We start from the raw sequence: 24,612 nt of genomic DNA on the forward strand, positions 1-24,612 counted from the left end.
GATTATCAACTGTTTAAATACAGAATTTAGTCTAGCCTACTCATGGATTTACAATATCTATTCTGGTCTTAACTTCAATGAAATAGAAACAAATGTTAGGTTTCTCTTATCATTATAGCTAAGGCCACTTTTGAGTTATCTATATTATTATAAGAATAATTTGACCTTACTAGAATAAATAGGAAGCTGTTCAAAAAAGAAAGAGGGATAATTTATGGAAAACTCTACCATTTTTTAGCTCCTTTGGATTTAATAATCCTTCTGCTCAAATAATTATACAAAGCCTTCGGATTGCATGTGATACACATCAGGGAGCATACATTCAGACAGGTGATTATGCTCAGCACTGAAGTTCATCAGTGATGAGAATTATCATTCCATAGGAATATAAGATATACAAATAGCAACCACTTCCAGCTCACCATCCAAAATGGCAGATGGCACAGTCCTAGGCGAACCCACTACCTCAATAGTGCTCCACAAAAAATGTGCAGAAGCACATGCTCCAATTGAAGTAAAACTGTAGTCTTTATTGACTCTACATTTAAAAACAGGTAGACGAACTGGTCGGTATAAATCCACTAACATCATAGACAGGATTGGGTGCTGGCAACTGATAGTGGAGGGGCTACCAGGGTGCTTCTGTATAGATTATGTAAACTTAAATGGCAGACTTCAGGATGGTGAGGTCATCTGGGAAGATTTAATGCATTTAGACAATTTTCTCTTTTTCAATACAATACTCTGTTTATTTAGACACAACATTGATCAAAGCAAACCCAGAAATGTATGATATAAAGTGCTAGCACACTGGCACTTGAACATAATCACTGTAAGGTCTAAAACATTGAACTCAATTTGCATTCTGCTTATATAACCCGGTAGTCACATGCTGCCAATAGATTACCAAATATATATTCTTAGCACAAAAAGTATGTTTTATAAATACTTTTTCATGCCCTTTGCTTGCTAATTACTGCACAGTGCACCACCCCTGAATATGACAGAGGTGGACATTAATGGAGATAATGTCAGAATTTAAGGATCATCAGTGTTGGCATCCAAAATGTTATATCTTTTAATAGGTGACTAATGGAAGGCTGTTAGAATATACAGTTGTTGTAAATATCAGATACTAGCAGTATTTTTTCTGCTACATTAGTACAGGTGTCCTCCATACTGTTCCTGATTCTAGCAACTCTATCCACTATCTGTGATAATCAGCATAAGAAGGAAAAAAAGATTTAACATAAAACATGTCAGTGTTTTGACAAAGTGTCCTGGAGCTGCATACATACTATGGGCTCTTGCCCTAATATCAAGTTTTGAATTCCCTTTCCATATATTTTAGCAGATATTTCTCATACTATTTTTCTTATGGCAGAAAGTTATTTAAAATTGGTTTGGTAAAATAATGAATTTGGTAAAATAGCTATATTTTTAAACCTCCAGTGTTGTTTATAAAATTATTATTTTTATCTGCTGTTTCTGAAATATATGTGCTATTGTTTTTAATTTATGTCATGCTTTGATAAGCACAATACATTTTTCTTCATAGATTTTATGAATCCTAATAATATTTGTCTGTCTTATTGTCTGTCTTATTGTCAGAGAACTTTTAAAACTGGAGAAAAAAATCCTTAAGTAAATTCCTGATAGGATATCATTTCTTAAGTAGAATACTTCAATTCAGTTTGCCTATGCAGCCGTGTACATCCATGACTTTTAAGGATTATGCGTCTTATAAACAGTACCTGAGCCAATACAGTAAATCAATGCAAATGCTTCTCTTCACATAAGTTAAGCTTGTTTGTTTAGACAGCATCTTCTACATCTGGATTTCCTGAGAACAATGTGATAGCATGGACAAATGTCTCTCTTAAAAAAGAACCACGAAAATGAAATGAAAATATGACCTTTATTCTTTACTTTGGGGTCTCCGTCTATATACAGTAATTTAAATGACTTTTGTCAATTTCCAAGGTTGCAGTTGCTTTGTTCTTTTTGTAAAGAAGAGGAAAAATTACTTCACAATTTTTAAAAACAAAACAAAGTTAGTGAAAGTAATTTGACATTTGTTGGTTAAATCATCTTCAAACACAATGCCCACTTGTCCTACTATCCCCAATGGCAGAAACATGCTACTTCTATCCTGTCTGTGTCTGATAGCAGATTTAGACAGGTAAGACAGACACATAAATTCTCTGAGCAACTTGCTAAATTGTCTTCAAGAGACATTTATTTCTAGTGCCTCCAATAAATACAATGTAATGATGAACAACAAAAGCAAACTATGAGCATGGTTTTAAAACTGAAGATTAAATTAAAGTTAGGTCAACATGGACCCTTTATCTAGAGTCAACTAACTATTTACATCATGAAGCTATACAGATTAAATCCTGGCATTTTAAAAACTTGGAAAAAACATAATTAAAGATGCAAAGTTTGCTCCTATTGCAACCTAGCTGATGGTTGCATTTATTAGCTATATATTTCAAAGAAACCATTTGATGACTTACTTTGGGTGCAAACTTTGTAACTTTTGTTGCATTAACCTATTTGTTCCTTCTCATTCCAAAGATGGAATAAAGTCTTTAAATTGCCAGGATTTGCCTTTATGCTTATACTCTTACAGAATATTTCAACAAACAGTATCTAGCCTGGCCATTTTGTCGAAATAAGTGATGAAGGCTAAAGTAAAAAATGGAATACATATATATTTAGAAGACACCACTTATTTTAACATTTCTTGGCATGCTTTGCTTTTTGCAGAACTGTAATGTTTCATTAAGGACACCGTGACATGGGTTTCTTCTGAACAGTATTATTTTTAATGTCATGACATCTTTTGTTAGCATTTATCAAGTTACAAGTAGAGTTAAATGTTGGAGAATTGTCAGTTGCATATGTTTTAAACCTGATCAATAGAGTTTAGCAGAGCATCTAGCATTAAATGGGGTTATAAAACATCAAAAGAAGAATATCATAGGAACTTATAAAATAAGATAAAAGTTTAGGACTATTATCAAGAATGCTTGGTACTTGGCGTTTTCTGTATAATTGATCCTTCTCTACTTTGGATCTCTATACCTCAAGTCTGAAGTCTGCTAAACATTAAATAAACCCAGTATTACTGTTTTGCCACCAATATGGATTCATGCAGCTTAGTCCCCATACAAGATACTGTTTTATTATCACAAAAAAAAGTTAATTGGATCCACCCAAGGTGCACATACAAATCAGGCTTCCCTTTTGGGCATGTACTTACAAACAGTCAAAGTTCAGCTTGCATGTCATATTTGTTTTGTGTTCCACAGTTGATTCATTACTCCATACATGAAGTGGAGATAAAAGAGAAAACAATAATAGTATAATTCCATTTAATAAATATTTTTAAAGCAATCACAGAACGCCAATTGCCTACTCACAAACAGTTCAGCATCAAAAGCACATCACATTCCAAGGTAAAAAGTCCGGACTCCTCAGAAGGATCTGCTGTTTGGAGATATGTTGGTGTTCAGGGAGTAGCAATTGGTGCCACACTGTCCTTTCCTGCTTTTAAAATATTTATTAAACGGAATTATACTATTATTATTTTATATTTTATCCCCACTTCATGTATGGAGTAATGAATCCACCGCGGAACACCTTTTAACCCTATTGTGGCTGGATTGCCCTTATCAGACAACATAAAACAGTATTGCCCTATGTGTGCTTCCTTCTGTTTTCTCTTTTAGATACTTTGCAGCTCTGACCGACTTTGTGTGCGAGTTGGAATTAAGGAAGCAGCCGAGATATTTAGTGAAGTGGCGCAGTATTGATAACAGCCTCTCCCAGTGCTTTTAATTGCCTTTGTAATCAGGAAATCATGTATTCATTTTTAAAATTATGTACTTAAAAATATGTACTTAAAAAGAACTGTATTGGGAATGACCTTCCCATAAGTCAGGGCTTTCTTGTGTACTATTTCTTTTTTTATTACTCATTGCTGCACAACAGCTTTACCAACCAAATAATGTTGTTACTCAATCTGGTTAGTGCTTGTGACATTAACATATAAGGGATGGTTTGTAGCATCAAGAAAAACATCCTGATTCCTGAATGTGGAATATATCATAGCTTAAGTCCTGAGAAAGTGTAGTACTATTGGATGAATGGCAACTGACTATAATTGGTATGCTAAATCAGTAATTTACTTTTTAGTTGTTCCTCAAGAGTGAGCTAGTGTGCAGTGACATTTATGGTCATGCACTCCAAACAATACTTATTTGTCAGTACTGTAATGTAAAGAGCAAATAAGTACTTTCCTTATTGGTAGGTTTTGTGAAAGATAACCACAGACATAAAGAGAAAATTCCATTACTGGCGCTTACCAGCAAAAATGGTCTAGTGGGCACTATATGCTTTATGATTATTGTATGGTTTTATTACATTGGAAGTGTTATAACAGATACTTTTATGACATTGTTAAACTCTTTATCATATATGTAGTTTAATAATGAAAAAAAACAAGAATTATGTCTATGAAGAAGAAGACGCCGCCTTGAAGTACTATTGCCTCTATAGAGCCACTTCAGTATTGAGCCTTCTCATGGTCAGAAACTCCTTTGTAACTTCTAATATGCTTGGAATGTACAGTTGAAGTTTATTATCCCTTACAGTATGTAATGTTGGAAATACTTTACATAATACTTAACTTGTCTCTGACACCATTACAATACATTGTTATATGCTAAGATGCACAATTCAGCTGTTTATTTTATAAGCATAATCTGCATGTATTCATAACCAGGCATTAGCAATTCAGTCACAAATGAGTATGAAATTGTGAATCAGTAACTGACTAGAGTAGCACTTTTAGGCAATTCACTGATGCTGATGCTTGCCCTAGATCACAAAGGAATGTTTGGTACACCCTCATTTATGTACTCCAAAATTAGCACAGCCATGGTTTTGAATGTGGGTGCTGGTGCTTCCTATCGAAGCAAGCGAAACACAGTCTGGGGCAAATAGTGGAGTTTTGATCACTACAACAAGTACTGTTGATCAGAATGCCAGATGTGCCATGGTCCTAAATCTGTGAGAAGCAACAAAGAATTCCACAAATAAATGTTGCCTGAAGCAGAAGTCACTATACTATTGCAGGTATGCCAAAGCTCCCAAATTATATGGGAAACTACCAATATTTATGTCAGTCTCCCACCTACTGCTGCCTCTCTATCATTTCCCATTTGTCCAAGCAGTGTTCGTGTTTTGCTTGCTTCTCACTCCCATCAAATTCATTCTTAATCTTTAATTCCCTATATAATTGGAGATCACTTAAATGTCCAGGGGTGACAACTCCCCTTCAAAATACAATGGCTGTGCATCTGCTGCAAAAGACAATATATCTTACTAGAAATTACTGTAAACAGTGCTCATTTATGAAAATTATAATACTCAAAGTGCTGAAGCTGCTTCAATATTACCAGAAGTTATGTTTGTGTTTCCAGTAATCTATATCCGGCTGGCAAGACAGTCAGGTCTAATGTCCTATCCAGGTTCATTCATATTACTTGGGAGGGGTGGAAGCACATTCCCTCATGTTTAAGTTATACAAAAAAACACTGTACCTAATGATGGGGTCATATATTTATCTATTAGGCAGTGCTGAGCATGTTACTGAGAAATATGAGAGATAGTGGAAGGAGAAATGTGGTGAGACAAAGGGAAGAAATTAAACAATACTGAAAAATAAAGAAAAGGCAGAAGACAAAAAAAATATTGAATGAAAGAAATAAGATAAACAAATTACACAAAAAAGAGTAAAAATGAAATCATGTAATAAGTAAAAAATGACAGATGAAAATTAATATGTGGGATATTCTCAAAGCCTTAATTGCTGCAATGAATTGGGTGTGGTTACATTTTGGTGCACCAAATGTATCTCTCAGCCATCTCAGAATACTGACATATCTAGTAAAAGAGAGTAATGATAAATTCCTTCCTACCACTCCTGTGATTTGCTCTTCTATGGCCTCTGCCACTGTACCTGTTGTAAATGGTGTTCCCTGGGCATACTGCCTGTTTAGAAAGCTTATCTGATTTTTTTTTTTACAAATAACAACATAAAGATTTCAAAATAATTTAAATCATAAAATGTAATGCACATTGTCCAAAATAAATGTATGTGGCCTTAAACAGGGGATCTGGTAAAGTCACAGTAGTGTTAGGATGCAGCACTGTATTCATAGGAGGAGGGTTGCTTGTGGGGGTAATTAAGACATTTTTACATAGATTCCTTCATACTTGTATAATACCCCAAAACACATGACAGGATAAATACAGTCTTATTCCATATATATTGTCACCAGAACACATGGTGATATTAATATAGTGTCAATCTCCTGTATAATAACTCCAGAAAACATAGCACGATAAATACAGTGCCAACTTCCTACATAATACCTCCATATTGAATTCATTGATGTTGGTTTGGGGTTGCTTAGCCTCCTCAAGCCTTTATTAAAATTGGCCCATTACTGTATTTGTTGTCTTTCCAAAGCTGAAAACCACAGATACCATCATCTTATTCAATAGTGACCATTATGTTGAATGATGGCATTGCTTACTCTGTAATGTTAGAGAGGCACTTGTTACTTAGAAATAAACATTTACAGTGGGTGATAAGTACACAAGTGCATTTTATTAAAGGAAAATTATACACACAACTAATGTAGGTCTCTCTAAAAATATATTGCATAAAACAGCCCATATGTAAAGCCCTGCTTCGTCTAAATAAACCATTTACAAAAATATATTCACAAACCAAGGGCACACATATACTGTATGTTAGGCCACATGAACCAATAAATGGACAAAGTTCTATCTTTTTACTCACACACTTCTTCCTGTTAGAGTTAGAGCTATTTCTGGTCAGGTGATCTCTGAGGCAGCACAGAGAATATCATAAAATGGGGGCTCAAGGTAAAAGATGTAAAAGGGCAATATTTACTGATTTCTAAATTCCAGTTTGGTAAGATTCTTTAATTGCCCACTTAATATGATATAAACTATATGCTGATTATGTATTCATTCTGGAGGATATAGTTTTCCTTTCCTTTAAGAAAAATGTCAGTTTATGTTATTGTTCCAATACTTACACTGTTTCACTGACAAACACATTTTTGTTCTGTTTTTTTTTCTATTAAATTCTTGGCTACCTTTAATATCCTTACAAACAGCAGAAAGGCCTACACTGTGCTCTGTGCATTTAAACCGAACAAGTGTACAATTAAACTGATAACATTTCTATCCTGTCAGTATCAGCAAATACTTTGCTTGTTTACGTAGCAGAAAATTGCAACCCTCCCATAAAAACTCTCATACTCACAGCATTATCATTTCACCAGGCTGCAGGCTGCAGGCTGCTGCTCCTTCAGGGTGGAGTTATACACAATGATAATTGTAATGAAAGATGAAATACTAGATATAAAAAGAATACACAATATACTGCACTTGCTCTGCAAGTGATTTATCCTAACAACATTAACTTTCACACATGAGCAGTCACATTAGCCTAGGGATGACAAATCTTTGAATCTCAACTAATTTTTATACAGCAAACTAAGGCTATTGGGTAAAGTTTACATCTCCTGATAATGTGTTTCTACAGTTCCACAAGTTCATTAACTGTTCATGGCAATTGCCAAGATTCATAGAAAACAGCAATTAATGGTGGGCACTCAAAGGGTGCAAGAGTCAAGGTTCTTACCCAAATAGAGCCAAAAATAATCCAAACTACAAATGTTACACCACATCATTAACACAGACACCGAAGATATGCTAATTAGTGATTTAATACATTGTCAAGATTCCTATTCTCAAAACACATGAAACCACTTATAGAAAACAGCAAGCAAACATACTAATCCTTTTAATCGATTGTTGCCTTCATTTATACATATGGAAATGGCATTTTGCACAATGTTTAATTTTTAAAAATGTGTACCTCATTTTTATATTAATAAGATGGATTGCAACTACTTACCATCTACGCAGGCTGGCTTTGCTCTTGTTGTGCCGGCAATCTGTCCTTTCTTACATGCACAGCGCGCTGTTTGTCGGGCTATAGTCCTCCGTGGCTGACTGCTATCTCTGTCGTATGTAACAACCTCACATGTACCTGCGGCTAACTGACCTGGAAAAAAAATCAGCAACAGGTACCAAAGTCAGTAAATGAACTATAAGCAATTACTTTAAAATATAGTGGTGCTTTATAACATTATAAAAAGGGAAACATTTGAAAGATACAATAAAAACATGGTGTATCATATTTTTTCTCTGAGCTGAACAAGTGAACCCAACAAACTGATTATTGTTGGTCTACAGCAGTGATCCCCAACCAGTAGCTCGTGAGCACCATGTTGCTCCCCAACCCCTTGGATGTTGCTCTCAGTGTCCTCAAAGCAGGTTCTTATTTTTGAATTCCAGGATTGGAAGCAAGTTTTATTTGCATAAAAACGAAGTATAGTGCCCAGTAGAGCCTCCTGTAGGCTGCAGGTCCACATAGGGCAGGGATCCCCAACCTTTTGAACCTGTGAGCAACATTCAGAAGTAAAAGGAGTCGGGGAGCAACACAAGCATGAAAAATGTTCCTGGGTGCCAAATAAGGGCTGTGATTGGCTATTTGGTAGCCCCTATGTGAATTGTCAACCTACATTGAGGTTCTGTTTGGCAGTGCATCTGGTTTTTATGTAGCCAAAACTTGCCTCCAAGCCTGGAATTCAAAAATAAGCATCTGCTTTGAGGCCACTGGGAGCAACATCCAAGGGGTTGGAGAGCAACATGTTGCTCACGAGCTACTGGTTGGGGATCACTGACATAGAGGCTACCAAATAACCAATTACAGCCCCTATTTGGCACCCCAAGGGATTTTTTCATGCTTGTGTTGCTCCCCAACTCTTTTTACATTTGAATGTGGCTCACGGGTAAAAAAGGTTGGGGACCCATGGTCTACAGAGTAGGTTCCTCGAGAATCAGGAGTGTATCCCATGTTAGCTGGCTATAATACAACAAATATATGTTCAACAATCAAGACTATTGGTTTATAGTTTGATTTAACTTGGATATATCAAGACTATTTGTTTATAGTTTGATTTAACTTGGATATAAAGTATTTTATTTCCAGTTATTAAGCTTGTGAATTCTAGCACAATATTAGATGATTATGTTATCATAAGTAGAATACATGTCTGCTAAAAAAAATTATTAGTGGGTGTTTTAAAAAACATGAGAATAACCTTAAGGGGTTAAACAGAGTGACCTACTTTATTTCTGTTTCTTTTTTTTTTAGATAACATTCAGTAAAATTCATACGCAAAAAGGCTTGTACATGGCATTGTCTGCATGAGTTAACAGCATTAGCGCACACACAATCTATATGTTGAAAAAGCCATTGTAATTGGGAATTATTATCCTCCCAGGTGTGAAATGTATAAATTATGCAGTATTTAATGAAGGTGAAAAACTGCTGTTAACGAGGAAACTGCTCTTATTTATAACAGTGATTGTAAGGCAACTATGTTCTACATTTTCTATGGCAAAACACGTTTGCTGTTAATCTGTAACCCATTTACACAGTTTTTTTTCATGCATTAGACTTAAAAGATTAATGCAAACTAAACCCAACTATAACAGTTGACTGTGACTCATCTTATAATATTGATTAACAAGTAAGAGTTAGGTATATTGTTTATATGTTTGTGGCAGTTATAGATCGTTTTTCTCTCCTCACGCTAAAAATGGAAATAAAGGGGGTTACGTGGAAAGGAAGTGCATCAGCACATTTTACAGCTGTTGTGCATGTTATTTTATGTTTTTGCTGCTATTTGATTTCACAAATACATTTAGAAAATCACGTGTGAGGTGTATATTTTTCTTATCAATTACTTCAAATGAGAAGGGGACTGAAAGTATTTTTTTTAAAAAACAGTAAATTATGGAAAATCATCCTCCAGTACCAATCAGCCTACATACTGAGATTGTCTAACACATATAACATTATGTACTTTGTGCTAGGATATTTCATAGCCAGAGGACTTCCTTTGAGGCATAGTGTCCCAGGACATATAACCTTTTTTTTGTCTTACATCAAAACTGCCCTGTATGACATTGACTTCTGCAGTAAAACAATAAAATAAAACATACTTCTCAACCTGCAGAAAAACTGTTACTGTTTAACATATATATTGTACAGTTTTGGGACCTGTTATACAGATTGCTCGGGACCTGGAGTTTTCCGGATAATGGATCTTTCTGTAATTTGTATATTCACAGTTTACGTCTACTAGAAAATCATGTAAACATTAGGGGGCAGATTAACCCTCAATATTCGACTGTCGAAGTTAAATCCTTCGACTTCGAATATCGAAGTCGAAGTATTTAGTGCTATTCGTTCGTTCGAACGATCGAAGGAATAATCGTTCGATCGAACGATTAAATCCTTCGAATCGAACAATTCGAACGATTAAATCCTTCGAATCGAACGATTCGAAGGATTTTAATCCATCGATCGTACAAAATTCCTTCGATCAATAAAAGCTTAGAAAGCCTATGGGGACCTTCCCCTTAGGCTAACATTGAGGTTCGGTAGGTTTTACTTGGCGAAGTAGGGGGTCAAAGTTTTTTTTAAAGAGACAGTACTTCGACTATCGAATGGTCAAATAGTCGAACGATTTTTAGCTCGAATCGTTCGATTCGAAGTCGAAGTCGGAGGTCGAAGTAGCCAGTTCGATGGTCAAAGTAGCCAAAAAAACATTCGAAATTTGAAGTTTTTTTTATTCTATTCCTTCACTCGAACTAAGTAAATGTGACCCCAAATAAACCCAGTAGGTTGGTTTTACTTCCAATAAGGATCAATTATATTTTAGTTGGGATCAAAAACAAGGTATTGTTTTATAATAACAAAGAAAAAGGAAATCATTTTAAAGAATGTGGATTATTTGGATAAAATGGAGTCTATGGGTGTTTGCCATTCCATAATTCGGAGCTTCCTGTATAACGGGTTTCCAGATAACAGATCCCATACCTGTACATTATAGGTTAAATATACTGAATTTTTTTTTATAAATTAAACTTTAGTGTGAATGTTTTATTTTCATGAAATAACTGATTTTTGTTTAAAAATTGCCAACTACATGTACCTATATTTATCTTGGTGGTTTGCTTTTTTTCCCGATTTTTTTTTTACAAAGGGCATGAAGAATGTAAATCAAGAGACATATTATTTGAGCACAGGGATATGCATCCCTTTTACTGGCAATGGTAATTTAAGTGACCTACACGATGTCCCCAAGGTGGATGGATTGTACTTTTACCACCTATTGACTCTTTGAAATGCTCATCCCAGTGGCTTTATGGTATATGCAGATCTCAGCATCAGCACTTTGTCACTGAAACTTTGGAACCAGCTTTTTAACTAGGTCATAAAGTAAAGCTGCATATATTTTACATGTCATTATCTTTGTTGTTGTGCTTTTCAGTTAAGGACTTGCACCTACAGTTGTAAGACTGCTAAATTGCAAATGAAACATGAAAGTGTTACATGATCAAGTATTTGAGCTCATTAAGCACCAAAAGTGCTTGCAAAGGTAAGTAATGTTTAATATTCATCAGCTGAAAAGTGCATTTTCAGTTTGCAAGAAATCTTTCTATTAAATTTTTACAATACAATAAAGGAAATTGTAATAAAATGCACAATATACATACTATACTGTTTTTTAATTGCCCTTGACAAATATCATCCACACTACATTAGAAAATAGGTGGGAGCAGACTTTAGCACAACATTTCAAAATGTTTCTAAAGTTTTCTGTAGACTAATCAAATGTTCAGCCTCTCTATTTGACGTAAGATATATAGGGTGAAATTGTGAGGTTTTCAAAAGTCATTCTGTAGCTGGATTGGCTAATATGCACCTCATATATAAAATAAAAAAAGAACAAAGTGGAGCAAGCTGTGTAATCACATACTTTCCAAGGGCATGCATGAGTTACAGGGATCTTTTTTCCTCAAGTATATTCTCCCAGTGTCAGTGTGGATTTCCTCTGGGTACACTGATTACTTCCCACATTCCAAAAACATACAGGCAGGTTAATTACCATCCTTGTAAGGAAAAATTACACTATATCCATAAATAAGCCTGCCTTTTCAACATCCCATTCTGAAATCAAAAGTATTAAATAATAATATAACCATATATATTTGCACAACTGCCTGTCCTATGTGTTTTTCTAATCCTATAATTAATGTAAAGTTAGTTCTTTATTGACTTCTATAACATTTTCCACTCCACTGGGAAGGTCTTTTACAAGAACATGGTGAATTTTGCACCCTTTGATGGTGCCATGTTGAAAGTCACTGAGATCTTGAATACATTATTCTGCCAATGTTTATTGCTAATTACATGGATGTGTGTTAAACACCTATAGCAGCAACGGTGGTGGCTTAAATATCCAATTTCATTATTTAAAAAGTATGGCCAGATAGTTTTGGTGTATATAATGAGTAAGCTGCAAATTGGTAATTGGTTCTATGTAACATAGTAACATAGAAAGGTAGGTTGAAAAAAGACACACATCAATCAAGTTCAACCTTTAAACTCTATTTTTAACCTGCCTAACTGCTAGTTGATCTAGAGCAGTGATCCCCAACCAGTAGCGCATGAGCAACATGTTGCTCTCCAACCCCTTGGATGTTGCTCTCAGTGGCCTCAAAGCAGGTGCTTATCTTTGAATTCCCGGCTTGGAGGCAAGTTTTAATTGCAGTATAGTGCCAAGTAAAGCCTGCTGTAGGCAGTCCACATAGGGGGTACCAAATAGCCAATCACAGTCTTTATTTGGCTCCCCATCTCTTTTTACATATGAATGTGGCTCACGGGTAAAAAAAGGTTGGGGACCCTTGATCTAGAGGAAGGCAAAAAACCCATCTGAAGCCTCTCAATTTGCCTCAGAGGGGGAAAATTTCTTTCCTGATTCCAAAATGGCAATCGGACTAGTCCCTGGATCAACTTGTACTATGAGCTATCTTCAATGACCCTGTATTCCCTCATTTGATAAAAAGCCATTCAACCCCCTTTTAAAGCTATCTAATGTAGTAGTTTTTATATTGTATATGCCACTCCAGCATACCTTCAGGCTGTGTAGTGGTTTTTTTTTCATCAGTAAAAAGCAGAGAAGGTCAGTTGATTGCTAATTATTAAGGGACATGCCATAAGGAGGATTTTTAATGCATAACAAGCGTTTCATATACTAAATTTGCCTGCCTCTTAGTCACTGATAATTGTTTTGTGCCTATTCAGTCTAGAGGCTTTTAAACCTTTGGCCAAGAATCACAAAACAATTAAGATCCGACTTTAAATAAATGCTTTAAGCAGGTAACACATCATTAGCTGTGTAAATAAAAATTAAATGTTGAAGGTTTTAACAAGCCTCATAAAAATTAACATTTAGTAAATGTGCATTATTTTAATGACTGCAAAAGGAGTATACTCTCCCAGCCATAAGAATGTTTAATGAAGAAGGACCACCATTACAAATCCCCACTTGCTATTTCACAAAGACACAAAAGAGATTTCTTTTAGTCATCTATTCATCAATTTGTGAAAAGAAGTATAGCCACATAGTTTTTTCATACAGCATATTTCCTGTGATTTTTCTTATTCCACTAAAAACATCTTTTATCCAGGCCGGGTACACCACACATGCAGAAAAATATAATCCTCACAAGTTAATGATAATCATTTATATTCAACTTGTTGATTAAGATGCTGTTTGCATAAAGACTCCAAATTAAATTAGGACCACTGGAATGTTTTGGAAAATTTTTTAACCCTATTTTGTTTTTTAAATTTTGTTGAAAATATTTCCAGTTGAAATAAGATTTATTTCATTTATTTTATTAATGTGCCATCTTATAGTTGGTTGCCATATTTATGTGATATCTTTGATGCCAGACAATGTTATATGATATTAGGAATTGTTATAATAAATGTTTGTCTTTGTAAATATTTGGTATAGATTTAATGTTGTAAAGTTTGTTGTTTATGTGTATTATTTCTGTGGATATGTGTCAATAGGTTTTGTAAATAAATATATATTTTGATTGAATCTCTTTTATTACGGAACCCTTATAACCTGGAAAATGTAGGTATGTGTATATGAGAATAAATATACGTGTTTACATAAATATATTCATGGTCAACAATAGGTAGAATTCAGTTGACTTTAAGGTCACTGTTAAAACTTGCTTAAAACCAAGGCACTACTACATGACAGACTATTTTACACATAATTACATAATGCACAGTGTCAGAAAATGAACTTGTTCCATACTAATGAACAGACTTCATAGTTGCACATATAACTATGATTTACAATACCCAAGATATGACCAGATAGAGGCAAACTAGGCTAACTAGGTACAGTACCAAGAGCTGTTGCTTTAATACAACAACCTGACATATTGAGAGCCAAGCCATAGTATTGTTTCTGTTATGCCTCTAGAATTGTTCAATTGTTGACTGCTTCTTCTACTGGAAAGAACAGTTTCTTATTATTGATCTCATGGAAAGAACATGATTTATGAGGATACAGTAATATGCAAAATAAACTATTAATGGTCCACCATATAATACAGACTCTGATTAACTTCTTACTTTTTTTGTTGGAGATACATTAACATATACCTGTTCTCAGTAGTTGTTTAAGCCACATATATATAAAAAAAGAAAAAACAATGTTCAAACGCTGAACATTAAAGAGAATTACAGATATGTAGAAGAATATTCTTCCAAAATAATTGTGTAAAATATTTTATTTCAGGAAATTTCATTGTTTATTCACAGCATAATAACAATAACAACAACAATAATAAAAAAACGTGAGAAATCTTGCACTGCTAAATAGAGAGTAAACACCTTTTCTGTTAACCATAACTTCATGTTATAGCCTTGTAAATGTGTACAAATGCAAATTCTAAATTCAAAATCTTTGACTTTATCAAGATTTAATGTGGTACAAGAAAGCCACAGAGAATTACTATTTCCATTATACTTCTCTAGAGGGAGCACAGAAAGGAGACAAAAGCTGTGCTAGTTATAATAATTGGTTAGGGTGAAAAAACATAAGGCATTGTTTGTGATTCAGATTTAAGTTTCTTTCTGCTCCAGGAGACAAAAATGTCAATGTTGTATTTTTTATTTTTTAAGAACAGTTTCACCATTCAATTTTTCCAGATTTTATGTACATTCAATATCTGAATGGTTTTGTTTGCAGTTGTAAAGAGTTATATAAACTATTCAAAATATTTCTAATGCACAAATAGACAAATATAATAGTTATTTACTGTATGTTGTGTTTTTTTGAATTGATAATCTTTATGACACAGCATTATTATAGACTAAGGGGCAAATGTATCAAGGGTCGAATATCGAGGGTTAATTAACCTTCGATATTCGACTGGGGAATATTCGAATATCGAAGTCGAAGGATTTTGCGCAAATAGTTCGATCGAAGGAATAATCGTTGGATCGAACGATTAAATCCTTCGAATCGAACGGTTCGAAGGATTTTAATCCATCAATCGAAGGATTATCCTTCGACCAAAAAAAGTTAGCCAAGCCTATGGGGACCTTGCCCATAGGCTAACATTGACTTCGGTAGCTTTTAGGTGGCGAACTAGGGGGTCGAAGTTTTTTCTTAAAGAGACAGTACTTTGACTATCGAATGGTCGAATAGTCAAACAATTTTTAGTTCGAATTGTTCGATTTGAAGTCGAAGTCGTAGTTGAAGGTCGAAGTAGCCCATTCGATGGTCGAAGTAGCCAAAAAAACACTTCGAAATTCAATGTATTTTTTCTTCTATTCCTTCACTCGAACTTAATGAATGGGCCCCTAACTGTTAGGTACAAACATAAGCTCTATTATTTGGAATACTTGGGACCTGGGATTTTCTGGATAGCAAGTCTTTCCATAATATGAAGCATTGTTGCTTTAGGCTACTTAAAAATAATTTAAACAACCTAATAGGATTGCCGTGCCATCAAGAAGGAATGATGTCAACATATGTTAACATAGTTGTTAACATCAACTATGATGTGTTGTTACTGAGAAAAAGCAAATCTGTCAAAAATTAAGAATTCTTTAAGTAGGACACTACTGAAATTGGCATTGCCATACAGTATTTTAAAACTTTTTAGATAATGGGTTTCTTGATAATAGAGACCTTAGCATTATATCCCTAATATATATCCTTAAAAATGTAAACTTTTTTTTAATAAAATTCCATTCTAATAAATACCACACATTTAAGAAAACTTCAAAGCAAAATCTTTAACAGTCATTTTTTTTGTTCCTTTCTAAAGCTAGAGTTTTTGTGGGTAGAAAATGTCTTTTTAAACGCAACACATATTCTTTGAACACACATTTTAAAGACACCCACAGACTACATCGTTATGTATACACATTATTATTTCTCGTGTTCTCATGGTTACTGTATTTGTAGAGAACAGGCTACTCTTCTAAAAGCATTTTACATGTACAGATAAATCTTTTTCTGTTTTTTTTTACTTTTACCTTGAATAGTTTCTGGGAATGCAATCAAAACAATTATTTTAAATACCTACAATTAACAATTAATGTTTTTTTGATTACATATTCTATTTCAGAATAGAGTCACTGAAAATCATGCAACGCTACTTGTTTGTTTACATTTAGAATTTTTGATGTACTTTCATAAACCAGAAAGAAAGATTGAACTCTGGAAAAAAAACCTTATTTTTCATATGTGTATATTTATCAGGGTGAAAATAAACAGTTCTGGTTGCAAAGGGGAATTTTACAGCTGAAGCTGAAAAGATCACCTTATGATATGTACTGACTTATGTCCCATGAATTTCCATTAAATTAAAACACTTGAAATCTGTAACAAATAAATACATTGTATGCAAGCATTTCACTTTCAAGCAAACTTTAACAGTTCTGTTATTTTCTGTAATGTAGGGGCTGATTTGGTACATTTATCTGGTATATTTTTGTCCCATTAACTCAGTTAAACTGATTGTTTCCTTAATCGTGAGTTTATATCTAAAATCCAGAATTATTTTTTTTAAAATGAATTGCCAAATTTATCAAAAACATATTTTTCATTTGCTTTTAGCAGTCGAACATGATTCTGTTGTGACCAACTATACAAAGTCTTACTTCCAGATCCAAATAACTTAACAAATTAACCTTTGGGACAACAGTTGTACAGTTATGCACAGTTAGAACATGCACCATTGACACTATGGGGTTTTTTAACTAAAATATCTATTTTTTATAATAAAAAAAGCTTTACCAAATTCCCATTCATTTTGCCTTATTTATCATTAAAATAAATAGAAAAAATCAGATTGGGAAAAAACCTCACTAAAATAGAGTGAAAACTCAAATGGTAAGATTTTTTTCAGACTTTTCATCTGAATCACTCCATTTATTTAGGTTGTTGCACGAAAACCCTGAATTTTTCAGATTACTGAGCTAAACCCAGCGCAAACCACGATATCTTCAAATTGGAATAGGGACATATGCCATCTACTTATATATGATCTTCACAGCTTTGACATGGTGGATTTTTTTATTCTGTTTTTTTGCATTGGGTATAATAAATCACTAAAAATTCAAGTTTTTTTTTACAAAAAAATTCCAAAAAGCCTGACCAGATAAAAACGAGTTTTATTAAATAACCCTCTATCTCTCTGTCTCTCTGTACACAATCTTACTGACAAAATTCTTTTGCATGAAGAGTGTTGTCAATACCAATAGACACTGTTAAGGTGGCCATAGACGTAACAATTACGATCTTTCTTGGAAAAGATCTTTCCAAGAAAGATCGTTCATTTCAATACACACGTGTAGAGCTGAATCGTCAGATATACAGGTAGATATACGGGAAGAAACAATAGAATTCTACCTGTATCTGACGATTCAGCACTAACAATGGGCGATGTTTGGGTCCCTTCAAAGGCACCCGATCCAAATTTTCCGTCCAGCCCGATCAACAAGCCGACCGATATCCAAGTCTTCTGCCGATATCGGTCGGCTCTTTTTCCACCATACACGCAACGAATATCGGACGAAAATTCGTTTCGTACGATATTATCTGTGCGTCTATGGCCACCTTAAGTCTGGGGCACCAAAGGTCCACCAGAAAATCTTCTTGCTGAGAAAAAAATCCCCATGTTTATGAGATTCATTGTTCAAATGTAACAATAATATAACCAAGAAGGTACTTTTAAAGTGATAATGACACTAAACAATTATTATTCAAAATATGAATGTACATCAAAAGTTACCTATTGCTCATGTTGCATGTTGATCGTTTTTCCCTCATATGGCTGCTTTTCTAAGTAATTGTTACTTGAAGTTCCTAAACCTGACTGTTTTGCCAACCTGACTGAAAACTGTAGCTCACCATTAGCGGTTTTATGGTGGATTCTCCTACAAGTGTGTCCTGTCTCCACACCCCAAAATGACACAATCCAAGGCAGTAACTTTGACTGCAAAGTGCTTATAATGGGAAAAATACTACACTACATTTAAAGGGCTCCACTATTGGGAAAAATACTACACTACATGTAAAGGGCCTAGCCCGGGCCAAGCCCTGAAAAAGGTAGAAAAGTTAATGATCTGTAAAAAAAAAAAAGCAGACTACCTATATCGCAACACTACTTTTTCATACTAATACAAAAGAAGGTATTTAGTTTGGAAAAATGTCCCTTATAAAGTACAGAAGAAACTATATTTGTCTGCAAAACACACTACACTACAGTTGATACTATTTTTTCTTTGGTACTGGTGACACAGTCTACATTCCACAATAAGTGTTTTTATGCTTTTTATGTTTCCTTTAGCTGGCGCCTATAAACTTGTCTAGTAATGGTTTTATTAATTGTCACTTTATGAGATGGTCAATTAATGTGTTAAATAAAAAAAATGTTATTTTGCTACATCACTGCTCATTATTGGTAGTATTATGAGCCAAGTACATTTCTCTAGAGTCTATTTTCACTTTAACTGAAGATGATTTGCTAACTTTAAAGGTACAGGTCACATTCCATTAAATTGTTATTACGCAACTGTATTTCAATGTGCAATGAGTGGTTTAAGAACAAAGAAAGACACTGCCTTTAAAGGAACAGTTCAGTGTGAAAATAAGATCTGTGTAAATAGATAGGCTGTGCAAAATAAAAAATGTTTCTAATATAGTTAGTTAGCCAAAAATGTAATGTATAAAGGCTGGAGTAACTGGATGTGTAACATAAAAGCCAGAACACTACTTCCTGCTTTTCAGCTCTATAACTCTGAGTTAGTCAGCGACTTGAAGGGGGGCCACATGGGACATTTCTGTTCAGTGAGTTTGCAATTGATCCTCAGCATTCAGCTCAGATTCAAAAGCAACAGATATGACCCATGTGGCACCCTTCAAGTCTCTGATTGGTTACTGCTTGGTAACCAGGGAAACCTGTCAGTTTAAACCAAGAGAGCTGAAAAGCAGGAAATAGTGTTCTGGCTATTATATTAGACATCCAGTTACTCCAGCCTTTATACATTACATTTTTGGCTAACTAACTATATTAGAAACATTTTTTATTTTGCACAGCCTATCTATTTACACAGCTTTTTTTTGACACTGAACAATTCCTTTAACACAATCTTAAAAAATGTTGCATTGGTGTTTATCTATGATATTACACTAGACTGCTGTCTATGACTAAATCAGAAAAAAATGGATTGCACATATTATTGCCTCTTATATACGAGCATAGGGTGATGATTCCTTCCATCATGCAGTAGACAAATTATCATTCCATGATTATCATGGAATAGATGAAGGGTGACTCACACAGAGGCTGCAAGCTTCAATGTGCAAGAACCCAGTTCTATTAAGCTAACAGGAAAAATTGTATGTATATGCTGATACAGACACATAAACAGTACATGGATGAGGTACTAATGCAAAAATCGGTCATGTTTTTCCCCATGAATGCACTTTACAAGTTTACTTTGCCTAGAAGAACCTAATGCCAGACACAACTTTACAGGGAACCATTTAAAGGGAAATTAGAAAAAAATGTTTTTATATATATATTTATTTATATATATATATATATATATATATATATATATATATATATATATATATATATATATATATATATTTATATTTATATATATATTGTAAGTCCACTGGTGACCACATGCACACCCCATGCAAATGCCCTAGTGCAATGTGCATAATTTATAATGTGCAAGTTGCCTCAAGCCTGGAGTAATATATAGGGCTTTCTTGCTTCAGTGATTGGTGTGTTCTGTGTGTTGTATATGTGACACAAAAGGTGACAACTGTATAGTACTGTTTATAAATGAGCCCTACAGTGTATTGATCCCCCTCTTCAGATACATCTTCAAATCTTCAGATAGAAGTACTTCATTTCATCATATACAACGCATAAAAGCAATTACATAGATTATCCTTGTGTATAAGTATTGGTTAAATCCCAGATATGTGGTTTGAGAACATACATGTATTAATTACAATTTTCCCTTCTCTAAAATAGTTAAAGGATTTGTGAGCAACAGGAGTTTCTAATGAATATCTAAGTTGGAAAGGCTGAGGTTCCAGGTACTTTTCACTCTGCTCATTGTAATATGGACTTATGGGCCAGTATTGACTACAAAGAATTGACCGCAAGGCTCAATTCAAAAACACCCAGCAATGGTAAGGTACAAAAGCCTAATTTTTTTCAAGTTATTTTTTAAATATTATTGTTTGAGTCAGATGACGCATAACGTAATAATGGCCAGAGAGTCTCAAGGTACAAACTCACATGGCTAGAAAATTTTATCAACCAGTATCATCAGAACTGTGACTTAGAACCACGATCTAGAACCAGATCATGAAAACAAACTTGGGGTGGGGGAATATAACATGTTTGCACCTATATAAATGATTTGTCCAGATGACTGTAATGAAGAGCCACAATTATAATGCACCCTAATATTTATCAAATTCATGGCATTTATAGGGATAAGTGAACAATTTTGCTTACTGATTTTGCAGTGAAATATGTTTTTTCACCAGTCACGAATCCGAGATAAAATTCTGTTGTGTGGTCTGGAAATAAATGCAGTCTGTTGTGTGAGTTATTATTATCCATAACTTGTCTTCTACATCAACAAATCAGATGGAAGCCCTCCTACCCCTTACCCCTGTCTATCTAAGGAGCTGTTCAGGCACCATGTTTTGGAGGAAACTGGCAACAGTAAAACTTTTCTATGAACAGTTGTAGCATGGTGGAAGCATGGGCTTCTCTAACAATGTACAGGAATGTATATACCTCCCCATTGACTCCAAGGAATTTCCCAAATTTTGCTGTTTCATCAAATTTTCAGCAAAGCAAGTGCTGCAAAACTCACTAATCTTTATTTTCACTGCATAGTGGGGTGCGGTGTGAAACATCTTCGTTATTTTTCTAGCTATGCCATTAGTGGTGATAAAGCTCCTGACCCTCTTAAATCATTGACTGTTTTTATATTATACATGAGGAAGCTTTACACATACAGTATAGTGGAAATGCATAACAATTCTTGCTGCACAGCATCTGGATGGGCATGACCCATTTTTCTTTATATATATATTGCATGTGCAATAGATTATATTGTGCATGTTACAAAACTCTGTTTGCCATTACTAGTGCCGAAAAAATCTACGAAACACATTGAAGTCAATAGAGGACAATTTTTTTTTTGACGAGCGAAACATTTTTTTTACACACGTGACTTTTTTTTCACTCCAAATGCATTAAAGTCAACGGGCCTTTTTATTCCGGTGACTTTTTTGTCTTGGCAACTTTTTATCCAAGTGCATTAAAGTCAATTGGTGTTTTTTCTCAAGTTATTTCTCACTCAAAAGGCATTAAAGTCAATGGGGTTTTTTTTCCTTACATGCCATTTTTGTCTCTGCAATTTTTTTTTTCACTGCAAAATTTTGTCTGTTTGGAGATAGAGAAATATTGAATTACACCATGAATCCATGCCTGGCAAAAAAATGTGCTCATCACTACCCATTACCCTAAATCACCAAGATCAAAAACACTTTTGGTGTATATTTCAGCAAGGTAAAGAAGTAAATGGGGTACAGATGCAACTTGTACTTCTTTAAGATTTGGGAACAGCGTGTTATTTTTTTTATAACAATGAAAGTTTACAAAGAATGCCATGAACATGTTTTTTTTTATTTCACTGTGTGAGTGCACTTTACCAACGTGAATGAAAAGGAAAAAAAACTCTACAAAACCAGGCAACAACGAAACCACAAAGAAAAAAATTACAGACATGTTAAACAGCTGAGTCTCCGTCCTTTTGAATTTAAGATAGATTGTATAAGGTTTATTATACAGTATACTGTTTTAATTTATAAGGATATTAGAAAACATAGAATTGTCTGATTTAACAAAAGGCCATGTGCTGTATTGACCTCATTCTTCTGAACCAGCAACTAAAATATGCTAATATCTGACACACATGCTGCTATACAGAATGTCATCTGTACTTCATATATACAGTATGTATATTATATGACATGACAGTAGGCAAGTGGCACATGGAGCAGAAAATTAACAAAACTGTCAAAATAGTTTCCTTTTCTATATGACTTCTACTGGATTTACTGTTTCTGCATTATCTACTCACATGTGCCCTGGTTTAATAAATATGTTACTGTTTATGTCCATGTAGTATACTGGATTACGTATTTTTAAAATACTAATAAAACTTCCATCTAGCGGAGATTTTTGTATTGCCTTAGGTGCCTGCTGTTAGTAACCCAGAATATCCACACCACTTGCTGAGAAGGCTGCCAGTTCCCTTGACATAATATTCAGGCTGTTGTGAAATATATTCTAAGCACAACATGCTGAACTTGGAAGGCTGCATTTCCTGTTAGACAATAAAAGATATTTGCTCTAGGAAACAAAATAAATCAGTTTCAAATTTATTACTAGTGCTAAGGAATAGTTGGAAAATGTCTATTGAAGCCAAGCTGCAACTTCAAGTGAGGTAATAATAAAAAAATTTGAATTGGCAAGAATAATAGAGCAATTGTGATTTTAATAGTTTAGAGCAATATACCAATAAACATTGTGATTCTCGTGATTTAGATGTGATATAAACAATTAATGGACAAAATGTCATGTACTTGATTGGAAAATGTATTTGCAAAATTCAAACCACAGATGAACCAGTGGTGAACCAACTTCCCCATTGTCAGGCTTTAAACATTGGTCTGTGCGTTTCTTGGACTGTCTTAGACTATTCTTCTGAGCCTCTGATATGGTTCATTATACTGACGTTGTTCTCTATATCTCCTCATTTACTGCTAATCCTCCTTTCCTGCTCTGCCTGCACCCAGAAGCAATGTCTCTGCTCGGGAGTAGGCAGACGAGATGGATTTTGGTACAAAAATGCATCATTTTACAATTTTGCGCTGAAATCCGCCATGCCTGCAAAGATAAGGGGAGCAGCCAGGGCTTCTGTGAATTTGTATTGTCTAACCCTAGCCTAAGAGGTACTATACACAGTATGAATATTTCTCTATTGCTCCATTCATTAAAGGAGAAGGAAAGGTTAAAACTAAGTAAGCCTTATCAGAAAGGTCCATCTAAATATACCAGTAAACCCCCAAAGTAGTGCTGCTCTGAGTCCCCTGTCAAAAGAAACACTGCATTTCTTTCCTTCTATTGTGTACACATGGGCTTCTGTATCAGACTTCTTGCCTTCAGCTTAGACCTCATTGCCCTGGGCAAGAGCATGCTCAGTTTGCTCCTCTTCCCCTGCCCCCTCCCTTTTCTACTGTAATCTGAGCCCAGAGCAGGGAGAGACTCAGGCAGGAAGTGATGTCACACCACATTAATACTGCAGCTCCTATCCTAAACAAACAGAGAGCTTCTAGAGCTTTTTACTCAGGTATGGTAAAACATTCTACAGAATAAATATAGCATTCTAGCTTGCACTATTGCAGCTAATCTATTGGCAATAAAATGCCTCCGTAGCTTTCCTTCTCCTTTAAGGCCAATAGCCAACTAATCAGAACAGTAGGAAGTGAACGGAACCATGGCTTCCTCATCTGACAATGGTTTTTAAACATGGCCAATCTAAATGTTATAATAAAGTGTATTCGGCAATACTGTTACATTACCATCTGACCCTCCATGTTCCTGTATGAGGGGGATGGCATTTTTGTGTTGCAGTAATCCATTAGTGTTAGAAATTCTGACTCACAGGTTAAGAAGGGACAGTCTGCTCAAACCTAAAACTTTTGCAGATTAATTTCCCATACCGCTGGCCTTTAGAATCTGTCAAATACTTGGGTATCAAGCTTACAGCTGACTATACTTCCTTATATAAACAGAATTATGTGCCCCTCTTGACAGCTTTGAAACGTGTTCTCCAAACGTGGCATACTTATAATTTATCCTGGGTGGGTAGAATAGCCGCAACTAAGATGAATCTACTTCCGCGACTCTTGTATTTTT

The 24,612-nt window shown here is 34.6% G+C and overlaps 1 protein-coding gene across 3 annotated transcripts in view; it reads right to left on the reverse strand.

Annotated features, from left to right (window-relative positions):
• The window catches only part of tafa5.L (TAFA chemokine like family member 5 L homeolog), a 263,103-nt gene that overhangs the window by 136,476 nt on the left and 102,015 nt on the right, over positions 1-24,612 (reverse strand). For all 3 annotated transcript variants that reach the window (XR_005966290.1, XM_041586434.1, XM_041586436.1), the window contains exon 2: positions 8,030-8,179. Coding sequence is in view for 2 of the 3 variants with exons in the window: in XM_041586434.1 (XP_041442368.1) it covers positions 8,030-8,179 (150 nt within the window). In the remaining variant the exon portion in view is untranslated. The remainder of the gene's footprint in view (positions 1-8,029; positions 8,180-24,612) is intronic.

The sequence above is a fragment of the Xenopus laevis genome, chromosome 3L (assembly GCF_017654675.1).
Source record: "Xenopus laevis strain J_2021 chromosome 3L, Xenopus_laevis_v10.1, whole genome shotgun sequence".
NCBI classification, from domain to species: Eukaryota; Metazoa; Chordata; class Amphibia; order Anura; family Pipidae; genus Xenopus; species Xenopus laevis.